Source organism: Panthera pardus, unplaced genomic scaffold, assembly GCF_024362965.1.
Source record: "Panthera pardus isolate Hobbes unplaced genomic scaffold, ASM2436296v1 HiC_scaffold_13, whole genome shotgun sequence".
NCBI lineage: Eukaryota > Metazoa > Chordata > Mammalia > Carnivora > Felidae > Panthera > Panthera pardus.
This window is the reverse complement of record NW_026526688.1, coordinates 146378969-146405762: the sequence shown is the minus strand read 5'-3', so window position 1 is coordinate 146405762 and position 26794 is coordinate 146378969. Positions and strand designations below refer to the sequence as shown.

The window sequence follows — 26794 nt, the reverse complement described above, 5'->3', positions numbered from 1 at the left end:
ACAAAAACATTTATAGTAGCTCAGGAGGACTGTGACAGATTAGTTTTCTTCTGGAAAATAAATTTTATCTCAACCAACTCCGATAATCTGTCCCCATAGTCTCCTTGTCCTCTTCATAAAATGTGCTCACAAGGTGCCATATCTAGGGAATTCCTATTCATGTTTTAAAATTCAGCTCACCTATCATTTCCAGAAAACTTTCCCTGACCCCTAGCCTAGGTCTGATGACTTTGTTGCCTTTTTCAAAAAACAATGTCCCTGTCCTTTATATCTTTATTTAGCCAGTTGGGTGTCTAAGAAGTAATGTCTCTATTTCCCACTCTATCTAAGATAAGCTCCATGGGGCACATACTATGTCTGCTTCTGCTCATTGTTGCGTCCCCAGCACTGAAAGTATACAGCACATGGTAGATACTCAATAAATACTTATTGAATGAATGAATGAGTTAGACAGGTATTAATGAATCTATTTGTTCTCTCCTAAGAAGCAGAGAGAGAATTCACTCACAGGAATACAAAGAATCCTGGGAGTTACCAAGAGACACAAAAGTTGGAAAAACTAGCACTTGCCTAGAAGAAGTCAAGCTATCCAAGAAACCAAAGAGGTGTGGCTTTTTGTACTTGGCTTGAGAATCTTTATAACATTCCATCAAGGAGAAACCACAAAAAGAAATGAAAAAGTTACAAAGCAGAGTTCTGGGTACCAACGGAGAAGGCCGGAGAGGGATTCTACACAGAGGAAGCATTTCTTCCATTAAGGTTCATGAAACCTGGAAGGTGGCGGCAAGCAGATTACAGAGCCATGGAACTTACATTCGGTGTCTTCATTCATTCAGAAACTCATCAGATATTTATTGTGTACCTACTATATATCAAGAATGGTGTTTAGTTTTATGGATACCAGGAGTAAGCATTACAGACACAGTTCCAATTCTCATGGAGTTTCTAGTTCAGCACAGGGGAAAAAGGCATTAAACAAATAATTTATGTGTGACCAGCCCTCAGAAAGGAGAACTATAGGTTGCTATAGTAACAACCTTGACTGGAAAGTCAGTAAAGGATATTTTGTTTTCTTCCAAGGAATTTATCCAAAGGATAATATTTTCATAATGCCTTTTTAAAAATTATATCTTTTTTTAAGCAATAAGTTGCCATGCTGATTTGTATCTATTTCTGTTGCTTAACAAGAGTAAAGTAATTTAAGAGACACACTATACCTCTATTATGAATTTAAGTATGGGTTTGGGTCAAGATGATGTTGCCCCATCACTACTTCTATGTGAAAGAAGGGGAGAGAAAATATGAGAAGAAAAAAAAAAAAGTTATGAAAACCACAGCACTAAAATACTATTCAGAAGGATACAGTTGATTTATATGAAATCTTAGGAACCTTAAACTTTGAAGTTCATAGCACTCGCTTCACTTGTGAAAGTTACAAAAAGGGAATTCTAAACACATTAAAGAGAGATCTATAATTCACCTTTCAAAAGTGGTACTCAATTCCCCATTCTAATATTTATACTCTACAGTCTATTAATACTGATTTTTGAGCACATACTGTGTGCCAAGCATAGTTAAAGATCCAGAGGAAAGACTTCTCATCCTCAGTACAAAAAGCTATGCTCTCCCAACAATAAATGTATAAAACTAATTCAAGATAAATTTGAGATGCCAATAAGGGATACAAATAAGATTAAAAACACTAGTATAGTGTAGAGTGACTAGGGTTGCTATTTTAGCAAATGGCCAGGAAAATCCTTTTTGAGGAAATGGAATTTTAGTTAACTCAAAATGGTGTGTAGGAACCTCTATTTACAGAATATTCTGAGTAGGAAAAAAAAGCAGCATTTCCAAAAGACCAGAGAAAGGGAAACTTTGGACTATAGGATTGACGAAAGGAAGACCAGTGTGGCTGAAATACAGTGAACAAGGGAATAGTATCAGAGAAGTATGCTAAGATTAGATTTTATAGAACACTGCTTCCCAAAATGTAGTGTCACCTGGGAGCTTGTTAGGGAAGCAAACTGTCAGGCTCCTATGCAGACCTGCTGAGTCAGAAACCCCAGGTGCCACCAGGAAATCTATGTTTTGACAAGTCCTCCATGAGATTCCCATGCCCGCTAAAGGCTTTTAAACAAAGTTCATCAAATTTAGAAAGTTCACTTCAACTCCAATGTGGAGGATGAAGAGGGGCAAAATAGAACAAAAATACCAGTTAGGAGTTCACTATACTATCCAGGGAAGATATGACAGTGTTTTGGACCAAAGTTGTAGCACTTTGATTTAAGAAGTAGATTCAGAACATGTTTTACAGAAAAATCTTAAGACTATGGATCCGATGAGAGGGATGAGGAAATAAAAGGAATCTAGCATTTTTGGTGGACTACGGTTTTTGGACTAAGAAATAGTTACCCAGACTTTATGGAGAAAATCATGTAGTCATGGCTATTAAGGGTTGATCTTCGGCCCTTTTAAACCTGAGATGGCTTTTAGACATCCAGCTGGGGATGCTGGGTAGGCAGCAAGATACACAGACAAGTCTGGAGCTCAGAGGAAAGGGCCAACATGTGGAGTAATCATTGTATAGATGATATCTGAAGCCATAAAGTCAGATAAGACCATCAAAGTTCAGAGTGTAGATACAGAAGAGTGTGGCTAAAGCACAGAGCTGGTGTAACTGGTATATGGACACAGTGCAAGGTTGACTCATGGAACTTAAGGAGAGAGATGGCTCCAGACTGTCAAAGCACAGGACAACTGAAGATCTTAAGGCCTCTGTGTTGACTCATAGCCCCACCACCAGTTCTTGAAGGCAAAGTGGCTTTAGAACCTTACAAGCACTTCTTACTGGCTACTAAATAATTTATGGGCATCCACTTCAAAGTTCCACTTACCATCAGGAAATCTTTCCATGAATCATAGAAGGAACCCAAGGATCAGACATATTAAGGTGGCTTGTCCATATTCAGATAGTTTCTATACTCTGCCAGAACATGGTCTGGGGATGGCACTCACTGGTGCTTCCAAAGAACATGTAGCCTCCAGACAAGGGGACCAAGAGAGGAAGTTGTAGCTATGCACAGTTAATCCAATCTGGGACTGACCTATGCTGAGTCAACCTGGCTGGGATTATGACTGGGCAGTGGGCTAGGGCCAAGGTAGTACTACAGACCGAAAAAAAAAAAAAAAAAAAAAAAAAAAAAAGAAAAGGAAAAGTTGTAATTCCTTACCAGAGAAAGCAGGTCAGTTGGGAAAAACCAGTATCCAATATCATTGCACACAGACATGGAACAGTTGAGTTATGGAGTCTGGCATTAACTGAAAACTTGTTAGAAATGCAAACTTTTAGGGGGACCTGGGTGGCTCAGTCAGTTGAGCGTCCGACTTTAGCTCAAGTCATGATCTCATGGTTGGTGAGTTAAGCCCCACATCGGGCTCTCTGCTGTCAGGGCAGAGCCCGCTTTGGATCCTCTGTCCCCTTCTCTCTCTGCTCCTCCCCATTGAACTCTCTCTCTCTCTCTCTCTCTCTCTCTCTCTCTCTCTCTCTCACACACACACACACACACACACACACACACACAAATAAAAACAAACATTAACAAAAAAGAAATGCAAACTTTTGGACCCCTCCACAGACCTGCTAAATCAGAAGCTGAGGTAGTACCAAGCAATCCATGTCTTAACAAAGCTGTCCGGCAGATGCTGGTGCCCACCGAGGTCTGAGGCCCCTTGGGGAGAATAAGGATTCTCAACTTGAGGTGCATATTCCACATATGCAACACATGAAGAGCTCTTCCAGAGAAAGACATCAACAGAGCTGGTACCACCTTCCTGTGTTGAAGAAGTTTTGTAGGTACTTCCCTAACAGCATATCCAAGGGAGAGTCCTTTTTGCTCTTAATATTTTATAAAAACATAACTATATTTCTCTCAATACACACACACATATACACATGTATATGTAGATGTATGTGTATGTATGTACATATCTATGAATATACATATTTCTCTTTACACTAGTTATTTCCACATTTTATTGGAAGTCAAGGGAAAACATCTTCCAAAACTATAATAGCTTGGGTTGTGATAGTTGAAGTCTTTGGAGCCTTCAAGAACACAAGACTTAGTCATAATGGATTAAATATAAATTTTAAAAAATAAATAGGAAAAGCATTAGAATAAAGTAACCACATCTCAACATTTGGAAAAGTAACACTTATATATGCAGTTTCTACCCCAGACCATTGTTAACAATAATGGTCAAGTAGGATGCTTTGATTTCTTCCTTGGCCTGGAATGCACTGTCCACAACAAACTTAGTTATAGAGTCATAGAACATCAGTCCTAAAATGAATCTCAGAAGTTCATGGTCAATAATTCCCTAATTTTAGGTCCCTGAGTCTGTAGGAACCAGTGGAGGCAGTAACAGAAATCTGGGAATGACTATCACTGTGTTACAAAGCTGAACAAAATGCTATAGGTTCTAAGAATGACTATCTTTTTATCAGAAAGATCACCGAAGATCACACGGAAAGTAAGTTGTACTCATTGGCAATTCTGACCAGCCAATTTTGTATGTTTTTATTATTAACTCATAGGAAAAATGATTCATTACTTAATAAACAGTTTTCTGGTTTACATACCATTTCAAAACATAAGGTCCAACAGTTGGAAGAAAAAGAATCACCGATCTAATTCAAACCCTTAGTTTTTAAGTATGGGAAGGAGAAACAATGTAGTTCCATATATATAGTCCTAATTTTAAAACATTCTCATAGAGGCATATGTTTCTAAAATTTTTCCAAGCATAGCACATAAAAAGAGGCCTCCCCCCAAATTTTAGATCAATAGTTCAAGTCTAGGACCAATATGGTTCAGAATCTTACCTCATCAGTATGCTGAGTCTAGGTTTGGTGCCACAGTTGAAGTCTAAGGTAACAATGACATGTGGCTGACCAAACAGAGACGGAGATCTTATAGTGACTTAATTATATCTGGATCCACATCATTCTTTCTGGTCTGTTTTCTTGTCCTAGCAGCCAGTTAAGACCATCCTCGGAGCCAGGTATGAAAAATAAAGGAGTGTATGAAACCAGGCAGGAAAGCAGAAAATATTGGCACCCTCTAACGCAAGATCAAGTATCCCACAAACTTAAAGGAAGTATTAGCCCAAGATTCTAATCACTATGTTAAAAGCATCCTGTTTCACAGATAATGCTAAATGAAACTTTTCCCACTGGGTCTGGGTTGCTAACATTTGCAGAATCTCTCACTAAGTGCTGTTGTTCGTTTTCTCTTGGACTTCACGTGCTCAGACCGGGTCCCACTATGTTCATATGACACCCCAGCATCTAATAGCACAGTCTTCTCAATCTATAACAATCTTTCACTTTTAGGGACATCACCAGACAGAAGTAGGCCTTCAAGAAATCTATTACGTTTTAAACTGGAGTTAAAATCAGCTGATCAAAAATTCACCAGGACCCCAAAAGTCTATTTTGATAATGCCACTTACGCTCAAAAACGAATTTTCTGATAGTTGGAGCTAGAGACCCATCATGCCACCTTTATCTCCATTCCCCTCAACTGCCTCACAGAGTTGTAGAAAATGCATATACTTTGCTGTGATTGTGATTTGTTTTAAGGAATACTCTGGACTGGAAAAAAAATTGATATAAGAAAGCATATTGACCGCCATCACCTAATAAAACAGATAAGAAATGAACAAGATTGGCAAGGCTCTGAACAACAGTCTTACATCACCTAATGCCATAGACCTCTTTATCACTATCCTAAAAAATGTATCACTCTGAGGTTCATAATATAAATATTTTCCCAAAACAAAAAGCATGAGAGGAATGTTAAAATTATGACTTATGCTTGGTTAATTCCATTCTAGCTGGAGTATGGGCTATATCACGTGACTAAAGGGAAATTTTCCTGAAGCAGTTTCCTGCATGGTAGGTACACTGAAACAGCTGAGTGGTCATCTGCATAAAACAAAAGTATTACAATAACAATAGGAAGCCAATCATGGATGCTTACTACATCTTTCTCAACTCTGAAAAACCTGGTAAGTGGAACAAGGTGTCTTTACCTCATATTTCTAAGTAGAACCTAAGAAAGGACTTCCTCTATCGGGCAGAGCTACATATAAATAAGACGGAGAGTAGTGAGTTTCCCATCCTTAGAGGTCTTCAGGAGGGCAAAAGTTAGAGTATCTCTCAAGAGCTGATAATAAAGGAGCCCTGCTTCAGGTGGAGAAGGTGACGTGAACGTTACAGGATTTTCACCAAGGTATTCACTTCAGACAGGATGGAATTTTCCATAAATTAGGTCACAGGCTGACTTGGCCACCTGCAGTATTTATTTTGCGAACTAAAACCATTACTAATATTATGAATCACAAAATATCAAGGACAAATAATTTTAAATTGATTAAAGAAGGAAAAGGACGACAGTAATAATCTTCAAATTCCTAAGCACAAGGCTGTGTGAAAGATGCCCTAACAGTCTTGGAAAAGCCTTGACATGACGTCCACTTTACTGAAGGAAAGACACCTCCAAAAAGTTAAATCACTTGTGTAAGGTCACAGGCTGGTAGGTGGTGGAACGGGAACTGGAGTTAAGTCTGTCTGATTCTACCCTGACGCCATGCCCACTCTTGCCATGAGCCGTTTCCCTCAACCATTTCACACGTGTTGACTTCTGTCACCAACAGTAGTTACATTTTTCCAAACTGAACTGTTTCATAGTATCATAACTCTAAATAGCTTAGCTGGGGTTCCTCTTCATTGGTGTTTATCGATTTCGTTACAAAACTCCAAACCGAACACCTTGTAAGCATTTTATAAAAGTAGGCTATAACAATCTAGATAATGCTTTTCAAAACATATCAGGCTATATATAATGTCCTTTTTTTTTTTAACATTACTAACTTTGAAGTTAGACCTCAGTGCACTTATATATCCCTTTTTCTTTAATCAATAAACTAGAATTTTCAGAAATGTATTACAATTATGGAAGATTTGAACTTGTTTATCAAAGGACTCACAAACCACACTAAGACTAATGGTAATGTGTTGATACATTTAGTGTAGTCTGGTATTGCTTAAAAATTAATCAACTCTTTTGAAAATAATTAAAAAAAAAACACCAGGTGATCAAAGTCCCTTGTTTTAGAGACAAAGAATTCTCAAAGTCTGACTACCTGAATAAAAAGTACAATAGATTTTCTATCCCAAAATTTTTTGCAATTTCACTGTTGTAGACTAACAACAATAGGTTAAAACCTCACTTTTCAATTGTATTTCTGATTAACACTGCTGTTATTCCAGCGGTGTTAAAAACATACAAGTCAATTCAAGTCGTTCATTCTTGTCAACAAACCACATTGTGAGAAGCACATTTAGGTAGCTTGTGGTAATAGAACTGTCATGGGCTTTGTTGCCACTAGACCCACATGCCAATATAGCTCTGCCACCAACTCTACGACCTAACATCAAATTCTGTCACTGGTGTTTAAATCAAAGTATTTTATTAAACACTGATTTTCTCTCCCTTTTCTATGGCTTGCCATAAAGATGTGTGCATATGTGTTTATATGTGTGTGTCTGTGCATGTATATATTTCTATATACACACAAATACATATATAGCTACAGAGTACAAATACTATAAATGATACAAGATGAGATTTAATATCAAATATAATGCATCTATTCAGTTATTTTTGTTTTCTTTTTTGAGACTTAAGTCAAGCTGATCTAATTACTCTTTATGCTCAAATATTTTACTTTCTTTTTAAAAAAAAAGTTAAGTTTATTTATTTATTTTGAGGGGCGGTGGTGGGGGGGGATGAGCAAGGAAGGGAAAGAGAAAGGGGGAGAGAAAGAATCCCAAGCAGGATCCGTTCTGTCAGCAAGGAGCCCGATGTGGGATTCAAACTCACAAATCGTGAGATCATGACCTGAGCCAAAATCAAGAGTCAGAAACTTAACCAACTGACCCACCCATCACCCCATCAATTTTTTTTTACTATCTTTATAGTAGTGCATTGTAAACAAATACAGTTAAATCTCGGTTTGTGAGTATAATTTGTTCCAGAAACATGCTTGTATTCCAAAGCACTCGCATATCAAAGAGAATTTCAAGAACCATTGGCTCCGTTATGATCATGTGACATTCGGGATCAGGTACTACTCATATTGCAAGATATTGCTCAATCATCAAGTTAAAATGTATTAGAAATGTTTGCTTGCCTTGCAGAACACTTGCAGAACAAGTTACTCGCAATCCAAGGTTTTGCTGATACCACTAAAATGACATTAGGAACACTCCTTGGAGAATGAAAAGAAGTAGAGGATATGAACATAGAGTAAATATAATAAGAAAGTGAGGAAAACATTTCAGATGGAAAAAATAATAGTCTTAGCAGGAAGCTTCCTAAATGGCACAATCACTGATCAAACTTGAAAAGTTGAAGAACCTGGACGAAGATCTGAGAAGTCAGATTTTTCAAAGTCAAATTTCATAACCCTCTGGGATAAAATTTAGGGAACAAATTCTAGAAAAAAAGTGACTAAGAAAAAACCTCCCTAAACTCCACACAAAAAGGCCTCATGACTTCATGACTTTTCTATGAAGAAAAGCAACATAATAAGAAACAAGAATCTTGCCCACCTTCCATCCTGAATACCCATGCAAACTTGCTAATCTCAATGACACAGTCACTGATGTATGCTCCTTTTTCTTTCTCCCTTTTGTATCGTCTGGCCCTGTATTTGGATTAATACTGGCCCTCCTCTGTATTGGTTTTATATGTTACAAAGTTCATGAAATCAACTTCCCCTTTTCCCCTTTGTTCTTAGGGCCATCATAGGTGGACCTCCAACAAGACCCCTATGTTCCTCAGAGGCTCCTCCTCCTACCCATCCCGTCCCCGCCATCATCGGGGATCACTGCAACATAAATGCTCACCTTTCCAATTCTCTTGCTTCACAAATATTGCTTCCTCCAAGAAGCCTTCTAACGTCCTTCCAGGCAGAAATCATTGTTCCACCATCCAAGCTCTCACATTTCATCTGGTCTAGTCTTACAACATATAAAACTTTCTGCCTTGTACTTCGGTTCTGCTTTTGCACATCTTATTTCCAGAGCCCTCGGGAGACAAAGGCTATGCCTGATTTCCCTCACTATTTACCACAGCAATCGGTACAGCACTTTACATACCCCAGTGCTTCAAAATGCTTTAACTTGGGATCAGTATTCCTGGAAGCAAAGATTAAGTCAAAAGAATAACACAGTTTCTTCAAAGTTGAAAACTTTGAGGCTGGATTTAGTTAGCAAGAACTCTGACCTCAAAACATGATTATGCACAAGGGCATCATATCAACACCAGGATGTCCTTTTGTTCTTGTTTTATGGTGATTTACTAGCAGAAGGTACTTTCAGATGTGGTCAGCACTATTTTCACAGTTTTAAGGCATGTCTTGACTATCTTCAAAAAATCTGTATTAGAGTTTTAATGAAGTCATGGTTGTCAAGACACTGGCAAGAAGAAGAAGCATTACTTCCCAAGCTGAGAGCAGAAAGAAAAAGTACCTCTGCTGCTGCTTTTATTTTGTTTGTCCACGTCTGTCCACAGACAGGTTTGCAGCAGTATCTTTACATTTTCCCCCGATTTTTTAACTCATCTTTAAATTTAATTTTTTATAAATTTACTACACCAAAGTGAAAGGACATAAAGTAAAAACAAATCATAATCAAAATGATGTAAAGCAAATAATCAGCACTGAACCGGTGATATTTATATAGAAAATTGAGATAAAAATGGAGATGAACTACAAAAAGCTATTATAAAGAAATATTTTTTAAATTTAAAAACACTTCTGATGGTTTGTTTTTTTTTTTTTCCACTTCCTACTTTATTCCAAGCCCGCGTCCTTGGATATTCTTTGTAGAAGATCAACTAAATCACACAGGAGAAATAGAGCCAAAAAAATCGGGAAAGACTTGACATATGTATGATTTTCGACTTATGCAAATCAGATACAAAATGTGAAAACGATCAAGGACGATGCCAAACCTTGCCTCTTTCCCCCGGATATGCACACACTGGCTGCCTATATATCTGAGAAAGGAGGCAGAGTGGGAGATGTACCCAACCATGCACACCTGGCATAAGCGGGGACACACAACTAAGGTAAGTACTGTCAGCTCCCAAAGGGTCACAGCTTAACCAAATCTCAGGAAAGAAGCAATGAGGCCTGTCGGGGTACTGGTTCTCCCAGACTAATTGAACTCGAGAACTTCCATCCATTCTTCATTTTGAAAGGGGCCAGTGTCAGCTGCTGTTTTTGTCCTTCTGTTTCTGGAAATTAAAGGGTATGGGGGCTTTGAGCTTTATCTAGTCTTGTATTGCTCAAACAGCCTGGTGTAGGTGCCCGGGGATAAAACAAGGTTTCAGTCCTTTTTTCCTGCAACCTTCTCAGGTCTCTGAAATCTGCATGTAAACCATAAACATACAGATCTCCCCCTGTCCCATCAAAAAAAAAAAAAAAAAAAAAAAAAAAAAAAAAAAATGACACCTTTCATAGACATGTTCCCAGGGAGGTGACAGGCCTTCACCCATCAGGTTCTTCTCATAAAAGCAGATGTTCAAATGTCAGCATCTAAAGATCAGCCCTCAAAAACGCTCTTTTCTAAATCCACTATAAATAACTAGAGACTTGTATCTGTTTTTAGTATCAAACATTTGTTTAATTAGATTGAGCTGTATTTACAATCACTGGTCAAATATTCTTAATCCCAGGCACACTGGCTCATAATACATTTTAGATAGACTTTTTAAAAAGTGCATCTGTAGCTAGACTTACTGAAATAGGCCTGGCAAGAACATCTTTTTGAGGGGACCAAATCCCAAAGCAAAAGTCTTAAGGCAGGAAAATCTTTTCTTGTTTAATTTTTTCAATGTTTATTTATTTTTGAGAGAGAGCGAGACAGAGCACGAGCAGAGGAGGGACAGAGAGAGAAGGAGACACAGAGTCCGAAGCATGCTCCAGGCTCTGAGCTGTCAGCACAGAGCCACGAAGCACGAGATCATGACCTGAGCCGAAGTCAGACACTTGACCGACTGAACCACCCAGGAGCCCCATTAAGGCAGGAAAATCTTAAGGCTATTTTCTTAATGGTTTGCAATTGTCCTCAAAGACTTCATCTGGCCATTCCCCAAGTCTACAAAAGATAAAATGCCATCATTATTAACCAGATGTGACTATGAGATATTTCGGGAAAGGGGTACCATTTATGGTTTCCAAATTGTTAACCTCAAGCTTCCAAGACCCTCGGCCCTAAGAGTGAAGATCCCTGTCGGAGATCTCAGGGAGCCTCCAAGTGGTCGGAAGTGAGGAGGAGTCAGGAAGAAGAGACACCAGGAGAGAGTATCTCCCAACTGTGTTTCAACCAGGCCTTTCCTGAGCTTATCCGTTTTACCCATTACTTTCTTAGATAACCCCTAGTGATTTCATTTGAAGGGAGAATTCCAAATGTTCTTCTGAAATGCTGAAAACTTCTGTCCTAGGTACACTCCCTTGATCATAAGCCCAGCCCACAAGGAAATCACTGAGCTGGATAACCCAGGAAAACCATTACCAGTCAGCTCTTCCACTCCCAACTAGTTCCCTCTGATGATAATCCAGGGGAATTAACATAGCAATATTGTTCCAGCAAGTCTAGAGAAATTCAGTTTCCTTATGTTATGAAATACATGAAATAAAGCCTACTAACCAAACAACCCTTTATTTTGGCACATTTATAGACCACAAAATATGATTGTGAGCTGCCACTGCTCACAGGGGAGATTTAATGGTGTTACAGAATAAATGCCAGGGCTCTGTGGAATAAAGAAATCTATTTTCAGCTGAGATTCTCAGCCAGAAGTGTCTTCCCACTAAGAAGTGTGTGAAATTTCAGAAATGTAGAAGCAGAGAGGTAAAGCACGTCAACACCCTCTAGCCAAAGACCACCAGCAGCACATCTGTAGTGGACGAGCTGGGTTTATTACATGTTGCATGGAGGGAGAATGCACACCAGAGGGAACCACGAGCATTTCAGTAAGAGAGCGTTAGAAAGAACCTATTAGCAGGACTCAGGCTTCCGTTGGGTAATTTGGGGGAAGTCTAGAGAAGCGGGGCTTTGTTCTCTTTTGGATGCTATCAGAAAGCAGGGGCAATTCAATGACTAAACATCTCAATAGGTCTTACCTATAAGTAGGATAGACTAGAGCAGGAAAAAGCTGTAAATGGTAAAGAATCAGTAGTCACTCATAACTGATCATCTTGCAAAGAACAGGAAAAGGTCACACTAGTCAGGAACAGATATTATTCTTGGACACACTGGATAAGAACCAGTGTCAATTCCTTTCTGCAGAAGACTCTGATGCTGATTTCAGAAACCCAGAGAGTAATATATTAGTTACTATGCATATCTATGTCTAGATCGAATTCTAGACATTGGCTTTGGATATGTCACTCAAGGCATTTTTCTGTCCTCTTCAATAACACCTATATTAAAGTACCTTTCCTGTGATCATTTCATATAGTTGACTGGGATAGGTAGACTATACCTTACTATTTCAGTCAAGTATCTGATGTCCAGAGGAGTAAAAACACCTAAGTGTCATTGCTTGCTTTGTAAACTATCTGTGGTGAAGAAACCATTTTCTTTCTCCCAATTGGTCTTGGACTATTTTGTAAAATACAACAAAAATTAATTACTAGAAAAATTAAATGATAAAACGCAAAACACAAGCCCCATTTTTATTTTATTATCAGGCCCAATGCAAATACAATAATTGTCAAATTGGTATAAGAGTTTCTATATATATAGTCTCACTTTTGGTATTTCTCTTTTCACAAGCCTGAATCTGTAGACACACTTTGAGGACCATTGGTTTTTAAATTAAATTAAAGCATTCTTTACTACAAACTAATTCTAAAGAGTGAGGCCCATTTCAAACTCACATAGCATGCCACAGGTTACATAAGAGAAAAGAGATGTAAGGCGTTTCACTCAGAAGGGCTTGCTATGGAGCCCCCAATCTTAGTGAAAAATAAATACCTATGGCTGTTTCTTATAGGCAACAGCTTGAAAGGACACATGTAGAAAGTCAGATCACTGGAATGCCATCTAAAATCAACATAACCAAAAGGATTACACTTCTAGTCCAGGTAGAGCTTCAGTAGAGACTTAACTATATACTTGCTGGGCTGGGATTTTTCCATTGGTCGATTATAATCAGAGCCTCCCAGGGGTACCTGGGTGGCTCAGTCAGTTAAGCATCCGACTTTGGCTCAGGTCATGATCTCACAGTTCGTGGGTTCGAGCCCCATGTTGGGCTCTGTGCTGTCAGCTCAGAGCCTGGAACCTGCTTTGGATTCTGTCTCCCTCTCTCTCTTCCCCTCCCCCACTCACACACACACTCTCTCTCTCTCTCTCTCCCTGAAAATAAAAAACTTTAAAAAAAATATTTTTAAAAAATCAGAGCCTCCCAGGGCAATGGCTTCATAGCCCATCAGGTTAATCCTCAGGCATCTATGTTATCTCAGTATCCCAGCTTCCTTTTCTAAGGTCAAGAAAGGTCAAGCTTAAATCCCTTCCTTGCCAGTTAAAGGGGAAAATGGGCTCAGGAATCAGCCAAGTTTATTTACATTCCCTTCAATTAAACTTCCTACTTCATCTCTGCTAAGGGCTTATCCCATCCAATGCAATCCTGCAATTCTTTGAATTTGTCCCCAGCTCAATAAAGTGGTCCTGGTGTTATCCCTCCAGTCTGGTGATGTGCTCTCCGTGACCCTGCTCACTGCTCTTCCTGCCCTCATCTTCACTCCTCCTCCTGGCACATGGCTACTCTGAGCTGGAAACTCTAGAAAAGGCCTCATTTCACATACCCACATCGTCAGCACTGCCTTCTCTGCAGGCCAGACCCACCCTTTTCCTGGATCAAGCTGAAGGTCTGAGCCACTTATCTCTGGCTCAAAACTCTGCCCTATCCATAAACTCTCTCCAGAAGATATTTTCCTTAACTACAATTTTTCAAGTTAAACACAACGCTACTCTACATACATATGCCAAATATTTTGACACTTAAATTCTATGGCAAATTTGACGTCTTTGAGCTGTAGGATGGTAACCATTATTCCTTTCACCATTTCACAGTGCCTAGAATAGCACTCGGTCCATTACTGGCTCCCACAAATATTATTTAATTAATTAATTGATGGGTCAAATAATGGAACAAATGAATACTTGCAATGTAGTACAGACACGCACTCAACATCCATGTATACATGATGTTTACACTGTATCTTAAAAGTGAGAAATTAAAGAATCCTAATAATTAACATTCATTCCTACTCTATATTTTCCTCTTCCTTATAACAATGTGTTATTGCCCCAGATTCTGTCTCTGTGATTAGATCATTTGACTTGTACAGTAAGAAAAATACTGATTTCTCGGTCAGGTTTAAAAATGCTTTCTTTGCCTTTTTACCTTCCTTAAACTGATTTTCAAGCTAATATCCCACATCTCAAATCTTAACTAGGAAAATAAAAAGTACACACTTTTTTATGCTAGAAAACTAAAAAATAACACTGAATTAAGTTTTACACTCAATATATTTTACTTACAAGTATTATAAAACAGTACCTTTTATATAATTTATTTTCTTTTATATCTTAGTAGTACTGAATCAAGCTCTCTCAATGAATTACTTTAAACTTATTCCTCTAGAAAGTGTTTCTTTATTTCCCAGTCAGTGACTTCATAATTCCCATCTATTCAACCTTTGTGTAGAATGAGAAGAATTTGAGAGATTCCTTATGCCTTCAGACCCCAGAATACCACCTAGCACCAAATGTGAGCATATATATATATAGATCCTAACCTAATGGAATCCAACTTGAAAACATGGACCTGTTCTATTCAGTTTTCTGTGCGGGCTTTTAAAAGCCTACAGAACATCAGGAGGCAGTACAAGACTGTAGAAAAAAAGCCTAAAACAATGACCTAACTAGCATTTGATAAAACATATGTATCATAACTCCTCTGGGTTGGGCCTATGCATAGAACAAACAACAATAGCAAAAAATTAATGGTATTGTTGGAAGACCAGCCAAGGTAGAATAATCACAAGCAGGAACACAAGGAATATTTTGAGAACTCCCAGGAGAGTGACAAAACAAAGGGAATAGCTCTGAACTCCCAAGAAACAGCAGCCTGGCCACCATAGATAGAAAAATGGTTGCTTTTTTGAACAACGACTTGGAGTCAACTGTGGATGGAAGAGGCATAAACACTGACACACTTTTCAAATGGCATCTGGAGATACAAAACAAATAAAAATATTTCACATCTGCGGGGTATGTAAAGAAGGGTCAGTTACTACTGGCCTCAACAACAAAACTGAAGAGCAACATATGGGTATTTTATTTGAAAATAAAGAAAAAACTGATTCAAAGCCGCAATGCAGAAAGAACTACATCTCATGTTTGTAAAGTAATGCTATTTGAACAAATTCTGACAAAGTATCTGCTCATTTCCCATTTTAGCATTCTGTGGGGAAGTGAAAGAATGCATTCAAAATACTTTCTTTAAGAAGATATCCAAAGTTTCCACATAAGAAGTGAAATACTATCATTTTGGAGGAATCTACATTTCTTTAGAAAATTTTCATAATGCTTTGAAAGAAATAAGGAAATAAAATTCCCCAAAGTAACACAAGTGAAAATATAAGCAAAAAAAAAAAAAAAAAAGATAAAAACAGGTTATCTTTTGTTTCTTGGAATAATGTTGTCTTCATGTCAAAATTAAGCCAACGTACACATCTTTGACAGTAAAATGCTTTCTAATGCTTCTTCCTGAACTTAGAATATAACAATAAGACTTCCTTTCTACCTCTACCTACTAAGCCACCCTGGAAACCATGCTGCACTCCCTAACACCTGCAAACACACACGCACAAAAGGGAATAAGTCTTACCAGACCATCACAGTTGCTAATGGCAACAGAGGTTCCTGGAATGTCCATGATGTCACCAACATAAGCACAGTTAGTCTGCAAAGGTTCTGTTTTCCAGATTCTTTCTGAAGCATTTCCTGCTTGATGATCATTATTGGGGTTGGTTATATTCCCAGGCACCAGAGAGGTCTCATGCCATTCCACAACAGCCCCAGGAGCTACCAGCTGAGTGTTGCGCTTTAGCCGCAGATGAAAGTCTCTTCCGAATGCTGTGATGTTAAAGAACAATTGCTCAGAGTTGGAAGACACGTCCCTCGTTGACCTCTTTTTGTGATTTGCAGAAAGAATATGGGAGAGATAGTGTCCTTCAAAATCTGTGCTGACTGGAGTCACCAGCTCATACTCTCTCTGTCTCTTTAATTTTGGTAAATCTGTAGGGTGAAAAATAGAATTGTAGAAGCCTGTGCAACAAGAGAACACAGGAGGACATAACATAGGCATAAAGTGCCCACCTCACAAGACTGTACCTCAATTTGCAAAATATATATGTTCCCGAACCATCTCCTAAGTATGAAATTTTGGGAACTTAAATCATTTCTCAAATATATTTCTGTAACTCTGTGTTCAATGAATCATTTTATTTTAAAAAATGTATTACAATGTGAATATTCATATCACATTACATGTTTGAGGATATAATAAGTTTCCATAAACTATATCTGGCTTGCTTATAATCAAGACATGCTCCCAATTAATTTATTACTGGCACAACTGACACCTGCTACAAATGTTTAACAAACTTGTTATTATGTAGAGGAAATTTTTTGATTGTTTTATTTTTTCCCTTTAAGACTCCTAGAAGTATTACTGATTAAAATAGCAACCTTATGTTGCATTTACCATAGGCCTATACTTTATACACTGTAGTTTATGGTGCTGTCGTTTACACATATTTTTTCCATCATAACAACCCTAACAATCACACTTCACAGGTGAGGAAACTGAGATTCAGGAAGTATGTGTCCAAGGTCAAGCAACTGTGAAGCTCAGATATGAATCCAAGTTATACTCCAAAGCCCATACACTCATTCTGCTACATTTGAGTTGTGCTCCATAAATCACAGAACATTTTTAGAAAATGAGAAGAATGGGTAAAAAAAGTAGAAATCATAATCTATAAATTGAACATGGAGATGCGGGTTAGTTAAGAGCAAATGGCATTGTCATTTTGCACCATATTCCTTATGTGGGACAGATACTTGTTTTTTGTTTTTGTTTTTTAATTTTTTTAACACTTATTTATTTTTGAGAGAAAGAGAGAGAGAGACAGAGCACTAGCGGGGGAGGGGTAGAGTAAGAGGGAGACTCGGAATCCAAAGCAAGATCCAGGCTCTGAGCTGTCAGCACAGAGCCTGATGCGGGGCTTGAATTCACGAACTGTGAGATCATGACCTGAGCTGAAGTCGGAGGTTTGACTGAGCCACCCAGGTGCTCCAATACTCATTTTAATATGGATGTGTATTTGGGGCCTACCTTACTTACAGCACAAGTGACCACCGACATGTTAAGCTTAATTTCACAATTAATTCCCCTAGTTTAGCCAAATGTGTTATGTCTGCTAAAATGCAAACATCCTTGAGAAAGATAGCACATTGAATAAACCACTTATCCCTTACTAGAAATGATTCTGAAGCAAAAGACCATGGATACTGGAAAAGAAAATGAGGAGGACAAAGATTTTCGAGAAAAGAAGGCAAGCAAAATCTGGTAACAGAAGTTAAAAAGCTCCCCACCTTCATGATTCTAGCCTAAGACCAGTCCTGCAGTGTGTAAAAGTACCCTGAAAAAAATGATATGATCCACAAATACTTCTCACCTAGAGGAATTGCGTGTATGTCATCCAATAAATGAAAGTGTAATGCCTCATAACTGAACCTACAACCTATGATCTGAAAGTATCCTTACAGAATATTTTCATTGTTTTCCTGCATTTGAAATACTTCAAACAATGTATAAAATACCAGAAGACAAATGAAGGTATTTTGCAACTTGGAAATTCTTTGAGTGCATGTTTGTTATCATTATGCCATTTATAGTGACCAATGTATTTAAACAAAATATGCTTCTTTATCAAGTGCACAGATCAAATGACCCTGCTGTAAATATTTACTAGGCAGAGGAGTGAGGACTGTCATATCACAGAGTAAAGTGAAGGCCGACTCCAATACTGGCAGCGACAGCACACGATCCCTGTTTCGTAGGCTCTATCACAGCCGAAGACTTACGCGAGGCATCAGCGTAAGCACAGACCAAAAGATGTGGCCTCTCTTACAGCCAAATCCATGGGGAATACTTTTGTCACTTCTGGTTTATAGAAAGAACTCTAAATTTTATGGAATAGACTCAAGCATCACAGGAGCAGAGTGATGGAGGGGACGGTTTCCACAGTAAGTGATGAATCAGAATCTTGGATGGGGACTGACAAAGCCTGTCCCAAATTTAAGTTTCAATTCCTTAAGGACGAGAAACTTCCCCATTCAGCTTGCTAATTCCGATGTCATCTATACAAGATTCTGTACATGCCAGGGTCTCCTGTCGGTAGGATCTGTTTAACACGTATTAAGTTAGTGATGCAGGTCACCAGAGAGCCCTTGCTTTGTCTGTGCTGCGACACTCTAACTCACAAGACAAACTACCCAAGGCCCAGGGGTGTCTGGCTGCACAAGTAATCCCAGTTATAACTCGTTCTCTAACCATGTGTTTACTCTTTCAAGGGAAGGAGATTTCCCATCTCCACTGAAGGGAATTCACACAACCAAAGTCTAGACAATATACTGATGCCTGGATTAAGTGACCGGACCACTAGAAAATTTAGGGAGAATTCAAGGAGACTCCTCCACACCCACGAGGACACGCAGAGCCGCAGGCTTACAGCAAACCATGCATCCCAGACTCTCTGGGACAGTTCCATTTTTCCACTGTCAGACAGTATGCTCTGCATTTTTATTCAAAATAAAGACGGCCTATTTCTTTAGAGCCTTGTCTTCTCTGATGCTAAGTGACAAATCATTCCAAACATGCACACATAAGACACACTGCTGAAATTAAACCTGCCATGGGTAATCCTCCAGTTGGGAAGTAAGGTAACCAAGGGAAAAGATGCACTCAGTAAACCCTCAGGCCACCGTCCCCCTGGACAGTAGCTGGCAGAACTGACACAGGAGCTACCAGGTTACCTGCCTTTATTGGCAGGATAAATACTGGGCACTGCGCTTTATGCTCAAGACTCTCCCATCCCTCATTCTCACAACAATCACAGTAGGTAGATGTTATTATCCCTGGGTTACAAATGAGAAAGCAAGCCCGGAAGGCTTGACACGTAGCAAGCAAGAAGCCGAAGGAAAATTTCAATTGTGATCATTTTGACTGAAGACCATGCTCCTGTGCTCTTACTCACTTCAGAATAGATGGAACATCTTGCTGCTGATTTCTAATTTAAGATCTGACTTATAAAGGAAACCCACCACACGAATGACAACGTCTTGTCTACTCGCAGCCAGCCAACCAATTTTTCCTCCAGCGTAGCTTCAAACATTTCTGTAAAAGGCTCTCAAATCCTCCGTCTTTGGGAGAAAAAAGGGGGCGGGGGGTGAGGAAAGCTCAAAGCTATCAAAAGTATTTTAATCTCAGATTATAATTACACAAGCAAATTAAATTATGTCCAGTGTCAATTTACTATAATTAGAAATGACACACTTCATAGGTCCAAATACTTCCACAAAGCAGCACAGCCTATGGTTAAGGAAGGAACCACACTGTCAGGAAGCAAGTTAAGTCAAAACAAAGAACTTTGCTTTCTCTTAGGCTCAGTGTCCTCAGGCGTTACCTGGAGGCTAGTAATAGTCCCAACTTCACAGACTTAGAAAGAGGTTTAAATGAGATTATGCGATTATGCAGAAGATGCAATACATATTAGCTACTGTTAAATGTAAATTGGCTACGCATTAAAATATTGCCCATGTGCAATTTTAAAATGTGAAACTACACAACTGTCAGCAGAGATGGCTGAGGGCCACAGCAATAGGTATGTAAAGGTTTTCGTGGGCCATAAACTCTACAAGCACAAATGGGCAGAGCCACTATAAAGCCACACTGTGGTCACTAGGTACCCAAGCAGGACTCAGATGCAGTGAACCTTCCCCAACCGCCTGGTGTCTACACACACATGGTCCACCTCCCTCCAGGTGCTGTGGATGAGCTGTCTGTGATCTTACCCAGGAGCAAATTCTCCAGTTGTGCACCATATCCTAGCCCCTCTGGCCTTTGCAAAAACGATTTCTGCAACTGTCCTCTCTTCTTTCCTCATCGGTTTCCCCACTTCACTAGATCATTCCCACCATCAAACTAATAAGCTGCCATCCTATCTCCCATCTTTAATAAAAACCCTCTTGACGCCACAGTCCTCTCTAGCTGATAGCCCATCACTTCACTACCCTTCATAGCAAAACACTTGAAAAGACTGACTACAACAGATGTCTCCAAGTCCTGTCTTCTCATTCCTGCTCTTCCTTAAGCCTGACCCAATTAGGCTCTAGAGGTCACTAGCGACCCCATCTTGCTGAAACCAATGGCCAAGACTCTATCTCCTTACTTGCCGTATCAGCAGATTCTGACCCAGCTCATCTCTCCTTCCTTCTTGAAATATGTTCTTTCTTTAGCTTCCAGGACATCTTCTGGCTCTCCTCTTTCCTCAGTGGTCTCCCCTCCATCCCCCATGACTGGCTTAACACCACAGTGCTGCAGGACCTGGTCCATGGACTCCTCTCTTCTGCATCTACCCTCCCCTGCATGGTGAATTCATCCCATCCCATGAGTTTGAGAGTGCCTTCACAATCCTTCATCTCCAGCTCCGGCTTCATCCATGGGCTCCTCTGTTGTCAACTCCATTGCCTATGGATCCTCTCCATGTAGACGTTCCCTAAGCATCTCAACTTAATATTTCCAAAAGTAAACTTCCTATGTCTCTCCTCCCAAATCAGTAATTGGCAACTCTATCCTCCCAGCTACTCAGAACAAAAACTTGACTAAACTATCCTTAGCTCTTATCACCTCACAAAACAAATCTTTCAACAAATTCTAATGACTCAGCCTTCAAGATATCTCCAAACACTGACCGTAGCTCACCACCACCCCTGCTACCACCCCAGTCCAAGCCAGTGGTCTCAGTTTTTAATGTGCCGCATACCTGTTCTCCTTGCCTCCACTCCTCCTCCCCTTTATAAATTATCCTCAAAATAGGGCTAGAGTCATTGAAGTGGCAAGACAAGGCACTCTTCTCAAAATCCAACCCAAAGTAAAATGGGTTTTACTCTGTCCCACAGCCTGACACTGAGAATTCTCACATCTCAAGGTTACTCACTGTGCTTGCTTTCCCCTGGGATCTCCTCCCAGGTGACCTGAATGACTCACCTGTCCATTCCTTCCGGTTTTTGCTTTAATGTGGCCCTCTCAGTGAGGTGTGTCCTGTCTATCCCCTTAGCCATTTTACTTTTCTTCACAAAACTTGTCAGGATCTGACATCCTATACTTGTTTTTATGTTTACTTATTTATTGTTTCTCCCACTAACATATAAGCTTCAGGAGGGTACAGATTTTTACCTGTTCTCTTTACTATTGTTCCCCAGTGCCTAAAATAGAGCCTGAGGTCACTCAATAAATACCTGTGAATGAATGAATGAGAGCCAAGTTTGAGCCTGAGGGTGTACCTAAAATTAGAAGGTACCATCTTTCATCTTTTCCCCAAATAGTAATTTACCACCAAGCAAAGACAGCCAACTACACAAGTTGTCATATCCTTCTATAGCCAGAATTTTGCTTGCACACGTTGTATCTATTTCTCACAACTCTTGCTGACCAGTAAATCAAACATTTCATAGTATCTAGGTCTTATATTTAACCTACTAAGGACCAAAAAGTAGATCTAACCATTAAAACCGACCTCCTGGAGTGCAGACACAGAGACCTTCAGACTTAGAAGCAAGCAGCAGGAAATCAGTCCCACTCCGCAATCCCTTTAGATATTCACAGAATATCTCTTCAGGTCAAAAAAGAAAAAAAAGACCTTGAAAATCATCTCATCTTTGCCTCTTTCTTACAATAAAGGCATCTCAAGTAGATTGATTTTTTTTTTTTTTTTTTAAGTTAGAGGTGGAATGCCTTTAACCTGCTCCTGTTCTCTGTGAAGAGAGATCATTCTCTGACTCTTCTGGGCCTCTCCATCCCTTGCCTCACCCTTCTCCCCACCCACGCCCCTACCCCACCCCCTCACCCCAACTCCCCCACCCCACTTCCTGCCTCATGAAGAAGAGTGATGTATATGATTGATAGGTCTCGGAAAATAAGAAGTTTGCAAAGCTCAGAGATTCCCTCCTCGTTCTTCTTCTTCCAGGTAAGGATCCTGATAGGAGACACATTGTCTTCCACCTCAGCAGGGATGAGCCCTACCCTAGCCCAGGGGGTCTGACACACCCCACCCAGGGAGCACACTTCCTATCAAAGTGAGAGCCTCCTGTTCCCCCAGCCTTATTTGCAAAAGATATTTTTACTATATCTTTGTATTTGCTATTTCTAACCTGTTCCCTCAAGCCAGTAAGAGGGGTATGTTTACATTCGGGATCTCCTCAGAAACTCTAACTACCTTTAAGAAAAAGTGTTGTCACATCTTCACTGGATGACTAATCCTAACACTAACAATTCTTCTTGTCAGAAAATTAATTCTCTAAATTCCTCATTTGAGAGTTTAACTTGATGCCTTCTTCCTCTTTGTGCTGAATGAAAAAAACACATTCTGGGGTGTGTGTGTGTGTGTGTGTGTGTGTATGTGATAGTTGTATAGTGTGTACACACGTACAAATATTAAACATAACCTACAAAGTATTTGAGGAGGCAATCTGTGTTTCATATGCCTGAAGACCTTTTAACTGATCAGACTTTCTATTTTAATGTCAACCATGTTAGAATTTTCTAATCGTTTCAAAATTTTTATCATTTCTGAGACTCTGGACACTTTTAACACGTGTCTGTCTGTGTTTCAGCCAAGTATTTGCACATAATGGGCAAATAGTAAATACAGGTTTAAAAAAAAAGAGACACTTCCCTCAAACTGAAACTTAAACATATCAGTTCTCTGTCTAGAATAATGTGTTGTCCCTTCTCTGCACCCCTAAAATATCTAAGCCAAATTTCTCATTTTCACCTAAATAGTCAGCTTGCCTTCCTGACTTCACTGTTTCTGTTCATGATGTGCTGGGTCTCAGAAAGCCCTAGGTTAGAACACTGACTTTATTTCAACTCCCCCCTACCCCCAGCCCCCAGCCCCATTTAATATCACTCTAGTCCTCATGATTTCTTCTTAGAAATTGCTCTCAAACTAATCCCATCTCTTCCAATCACTTTAAGTCCTCCTTGCTATACACTGCAAACCAACAAGGTACCGAATCCAAAGTCCCTGACATAATTTCTCACTACCAAATATTCTATCAATTGTACCAAAATACTGTCTCAATTACTGCCAGGAAAACTATTTTAAAGTCCCACATTTAAAAGGCTTAAATTCTACTACTTACTACCTTTGTGATTTTGGTCACTTAAGACTTTCTTGTCAGTGCTCATCTGTAAAATGAGGATAACACCATCCCATTCATAGATTCATCAAAATTAAATGGCCTAGGGGCGCCTAGGGTGGCTCAATGGGTTAAGAGGCTGACTTCAACTCAGGTGATGATCTCATGGGTCCTGAATTCAAGCCCCTGTTAGGCTTTGGTGCTGACAAAGAGCCTGGAGCCTGCTTCAGATTCTGTGTCTCCCTCTCTCTCTGCCCCTCCCCTGCTTGTGTTCTGTCTTTATCAAAAATAAATAAACATTTAAAAAAAAATGTTTTTCAATTAAGTGGCCTAATCCAGAGTGGCTCAGTCAACGTTAGGTATTAATATTGCTATGTTGTTCTCTCTCAATAGTTTCAATGCCCATCATTACATCAGGATAAAACAGATTCAGAAAATTGATAGCTTTTTTCCATATTAGACATGAAAATTGCCGTAAAGACCTCTACTAATGAAATCCTCTCACTTCACAAAATAAGAAGCTGAAACTTGAAGATGGGGTAACAGAACCCAAATCAAAACTGAAGTGTCATTGAAGGCCCTCTGCGCTTTGTCCCTAACTTCTTTGCAATATCATCTCTCGTATTAGCCTATTGAAATATTCTAATGAGCTCACTATACCCAACTTAATCATGCCTGCCTTTAAAGTCCTACTCAACTGTTCGCCCCCAGGGAAAGGACTGCTGCTTTCTCTCTATTTATACAAATCCAACCTGGCCCACAGGGCCTATCTCAAGGCCCATCTCTCCCAGGAAACCTTCCCTGCTATCTTGTCCAGAGTACAGACCAATGGTCTAAGTGTCTTAGATCTCATTGTCATGCTTTGTCTGGATAAAAGTTACAAAAATCTCTATGGGTGAAAAGTTATACGCTTCCGTCATGTCCTTTCAGAGATTTTAAGTTCCCTGGGGCACAGGTGTGGCATCTTAACTATGCTTAAATGTCCCCAGCATACTACAGTCTTTGGAGGAAAAAAAAAAAAAAATCAATGGCTATTTTTGGGAAGGTGGATTCTTGAGAGGGAGTGCTTTCACTGTATGCCATTGTGTCTGTGATCTGGGATCATCTGAATACCTTCATGTATTCAGTCACAGAAGCTCACAACTGAGGACAGGCAGCTTGGTATCTGTCTATGTGTTGTGGAATGATACCCAAACATCTCCTAGAGATTACTAAAGGCCCCTAGCACATTTCAAAGACCACACTATAGAACAGTAAGAGAACAAAAGCGTTCAGTAGCACAATCAACATTACAAAACCTCAAGTGACTACAGTACAAAGCTCGCACATATCACAGCAATCTTTAGCTAATCTAATTAAGCCCAAGCTACAACTGGTACACAAAATATTGGAGTACTTGTGGTTGATGCAATGTGGTTTGAGTTCCCAAGCAAGGAAGGGAGCAGGGAGGGTATGATGGTTGAGTACTAAAGGTCTGGAGTCGGAAAGCACTGTGTTTGAATTCTCATTTCAAGCTGATGCACATTTTGCCATCTGCAAGCAAATTATGAAAATTAAGGCTGACAGGTTGTCAAATGAGGGTAATAACTGGGCTCAAATAAGGTGGTAAGGCACATAAAAGGCTTATACCAGCTATTAAGATTTTAATAGATGAAAAATTAACTGATGTTATTATCACTGTGACCATCACCATCTAGCTAGAGCTATGGAAGTTGGAAGTGAACTGAACATTCTTTCCACCTGCCAGTACCTCTCAGGCCTCACCCACCTCTATTCCTGCCCCAGTCTGGTGTTTCTGATACGGTTAGAAGGAATCTCCAAGCTCCATGTCAACCGAGGGCCTGAAGTCCAGGCAAGCTGTAAGAACCCATACTCTATTACCCTACCCAGATGCTGAGATTCTCTCCCAAGAACTGGTTGATTACTATAAAGAGACAGTTCACACAGGCAATTTCCTTTTTCAGGTATAAACTTTCAGTATGCAACAATCTGGCCACAAGAATGAAATCGAATAAGCATTTTCAAGATCTGCTAAAGAAGCAGCTCCAACAACAACATTTCCAAATCCTGAGCTGCGGGTAGGAGAATGACTTTCATCAGAAACGACAGGAGCCAGCTGCTCCAGGAAAGATGTGAGCAGGGTGATGAGTGGACGTTAAAGAGGGCACCACACACTGAAGGGCTTCCCAAGGCTGTAAACACAAACAGAGAAGGGGACCCATCTTCATTCAAAGGCAACTAAAAGTTAGTTGTGACACATGCTAAACTTCTGAACACAGCCAAATTCTTTTCCTCACTTCATCTCCTCTAGGCTCTTATCACCGCAAGCCGGAGAAACTCTTTGAAGTCTTTTATTTTCGTTGCAAATCTACTTTCACAGTCAAACATTTTTCATCAAGCTATTGGAGGGGAGAAAAAAAATAAAAGCTTGCTTTTTTTTTTTTTACTCATTAAGAAAGAACAAATAGTTGTGAACTTAAAAATTCTCCTCATTTTTTTTAAAATCTGGCTTTTTCATAAATATTTGTTGCAATTGCACAATGTTTATGTTCAAGAGAGTCACTTAGGAAAGAACAGCACGTTCTTTGGTGTTCCAGAACATGACACCAGGTAAGAGAAGATCTTTGAAGGAAAAAAAAAAAAAAAGTGAAAAAAAAATGTTTTAAAGAAAAATGTCCAAGTATTTTCTTTGTTTGCTACATGTTAAAAGGATCAAAAAATCAATAACAGAATAACAAACAGAGGAGTCTTTTGGTTTTTGTGTTTTTTTAATGTGAGGCCCCAATGCCAAAATGTTAACATTGTGATCTTAGCTTTAAAGAAGGACGTCTACCAGTTATATTTATCATCACTGGAAGTTTCACAGACTCGAGAGCTGTATTAGACATTCTATACATTAATATTTCTCATACGTCTCACAATTTTTTGATAGATAATACCTTGAAAGACTAATATTGAGCCTAGAATTTAAAGCCAGGAAAATGAGCATTTGTCCCCAGGGCCAAAAGCTTAGGAAAATATGACAGATAAGAAACGTGAATAGCATTTTAAAGGTTTTCCCTGAAGCTTCCTTGTGGTGATTATATTTTCCAAATCTAAAATCGTCTGGCTCACAGTATGACAAAGGTATGAGAAACTAGGACAGTCCACTGGGCC

General features: G+C 39.4%; 1 protein-coding gene across 2 annotated transcripts in view; it reads right to left on the bottom strand.

The window, feature by feature from the left end:
• The window catches only part of ADAMTS3 (ADAM metallopeptidase with thrombospondin type 1 motif 3), a 261425-nt gene that overhangs the window by 223533 nt on the left and 11098 nt on the right, over positions 1-26794 (bottom strand). For both annotated transcript variants that reach the window (XM_019467868.2, XM_019467879.2), the window contains exon 3: positions 16038-16447. In XM_019467868.2, coding sequence (XP_019323413.1) covers positions 16038-16447 — 410 coding nt within the window. The remainder of the gene's footprint in view (positions 1-16037; positions 16448-26794) is intronic.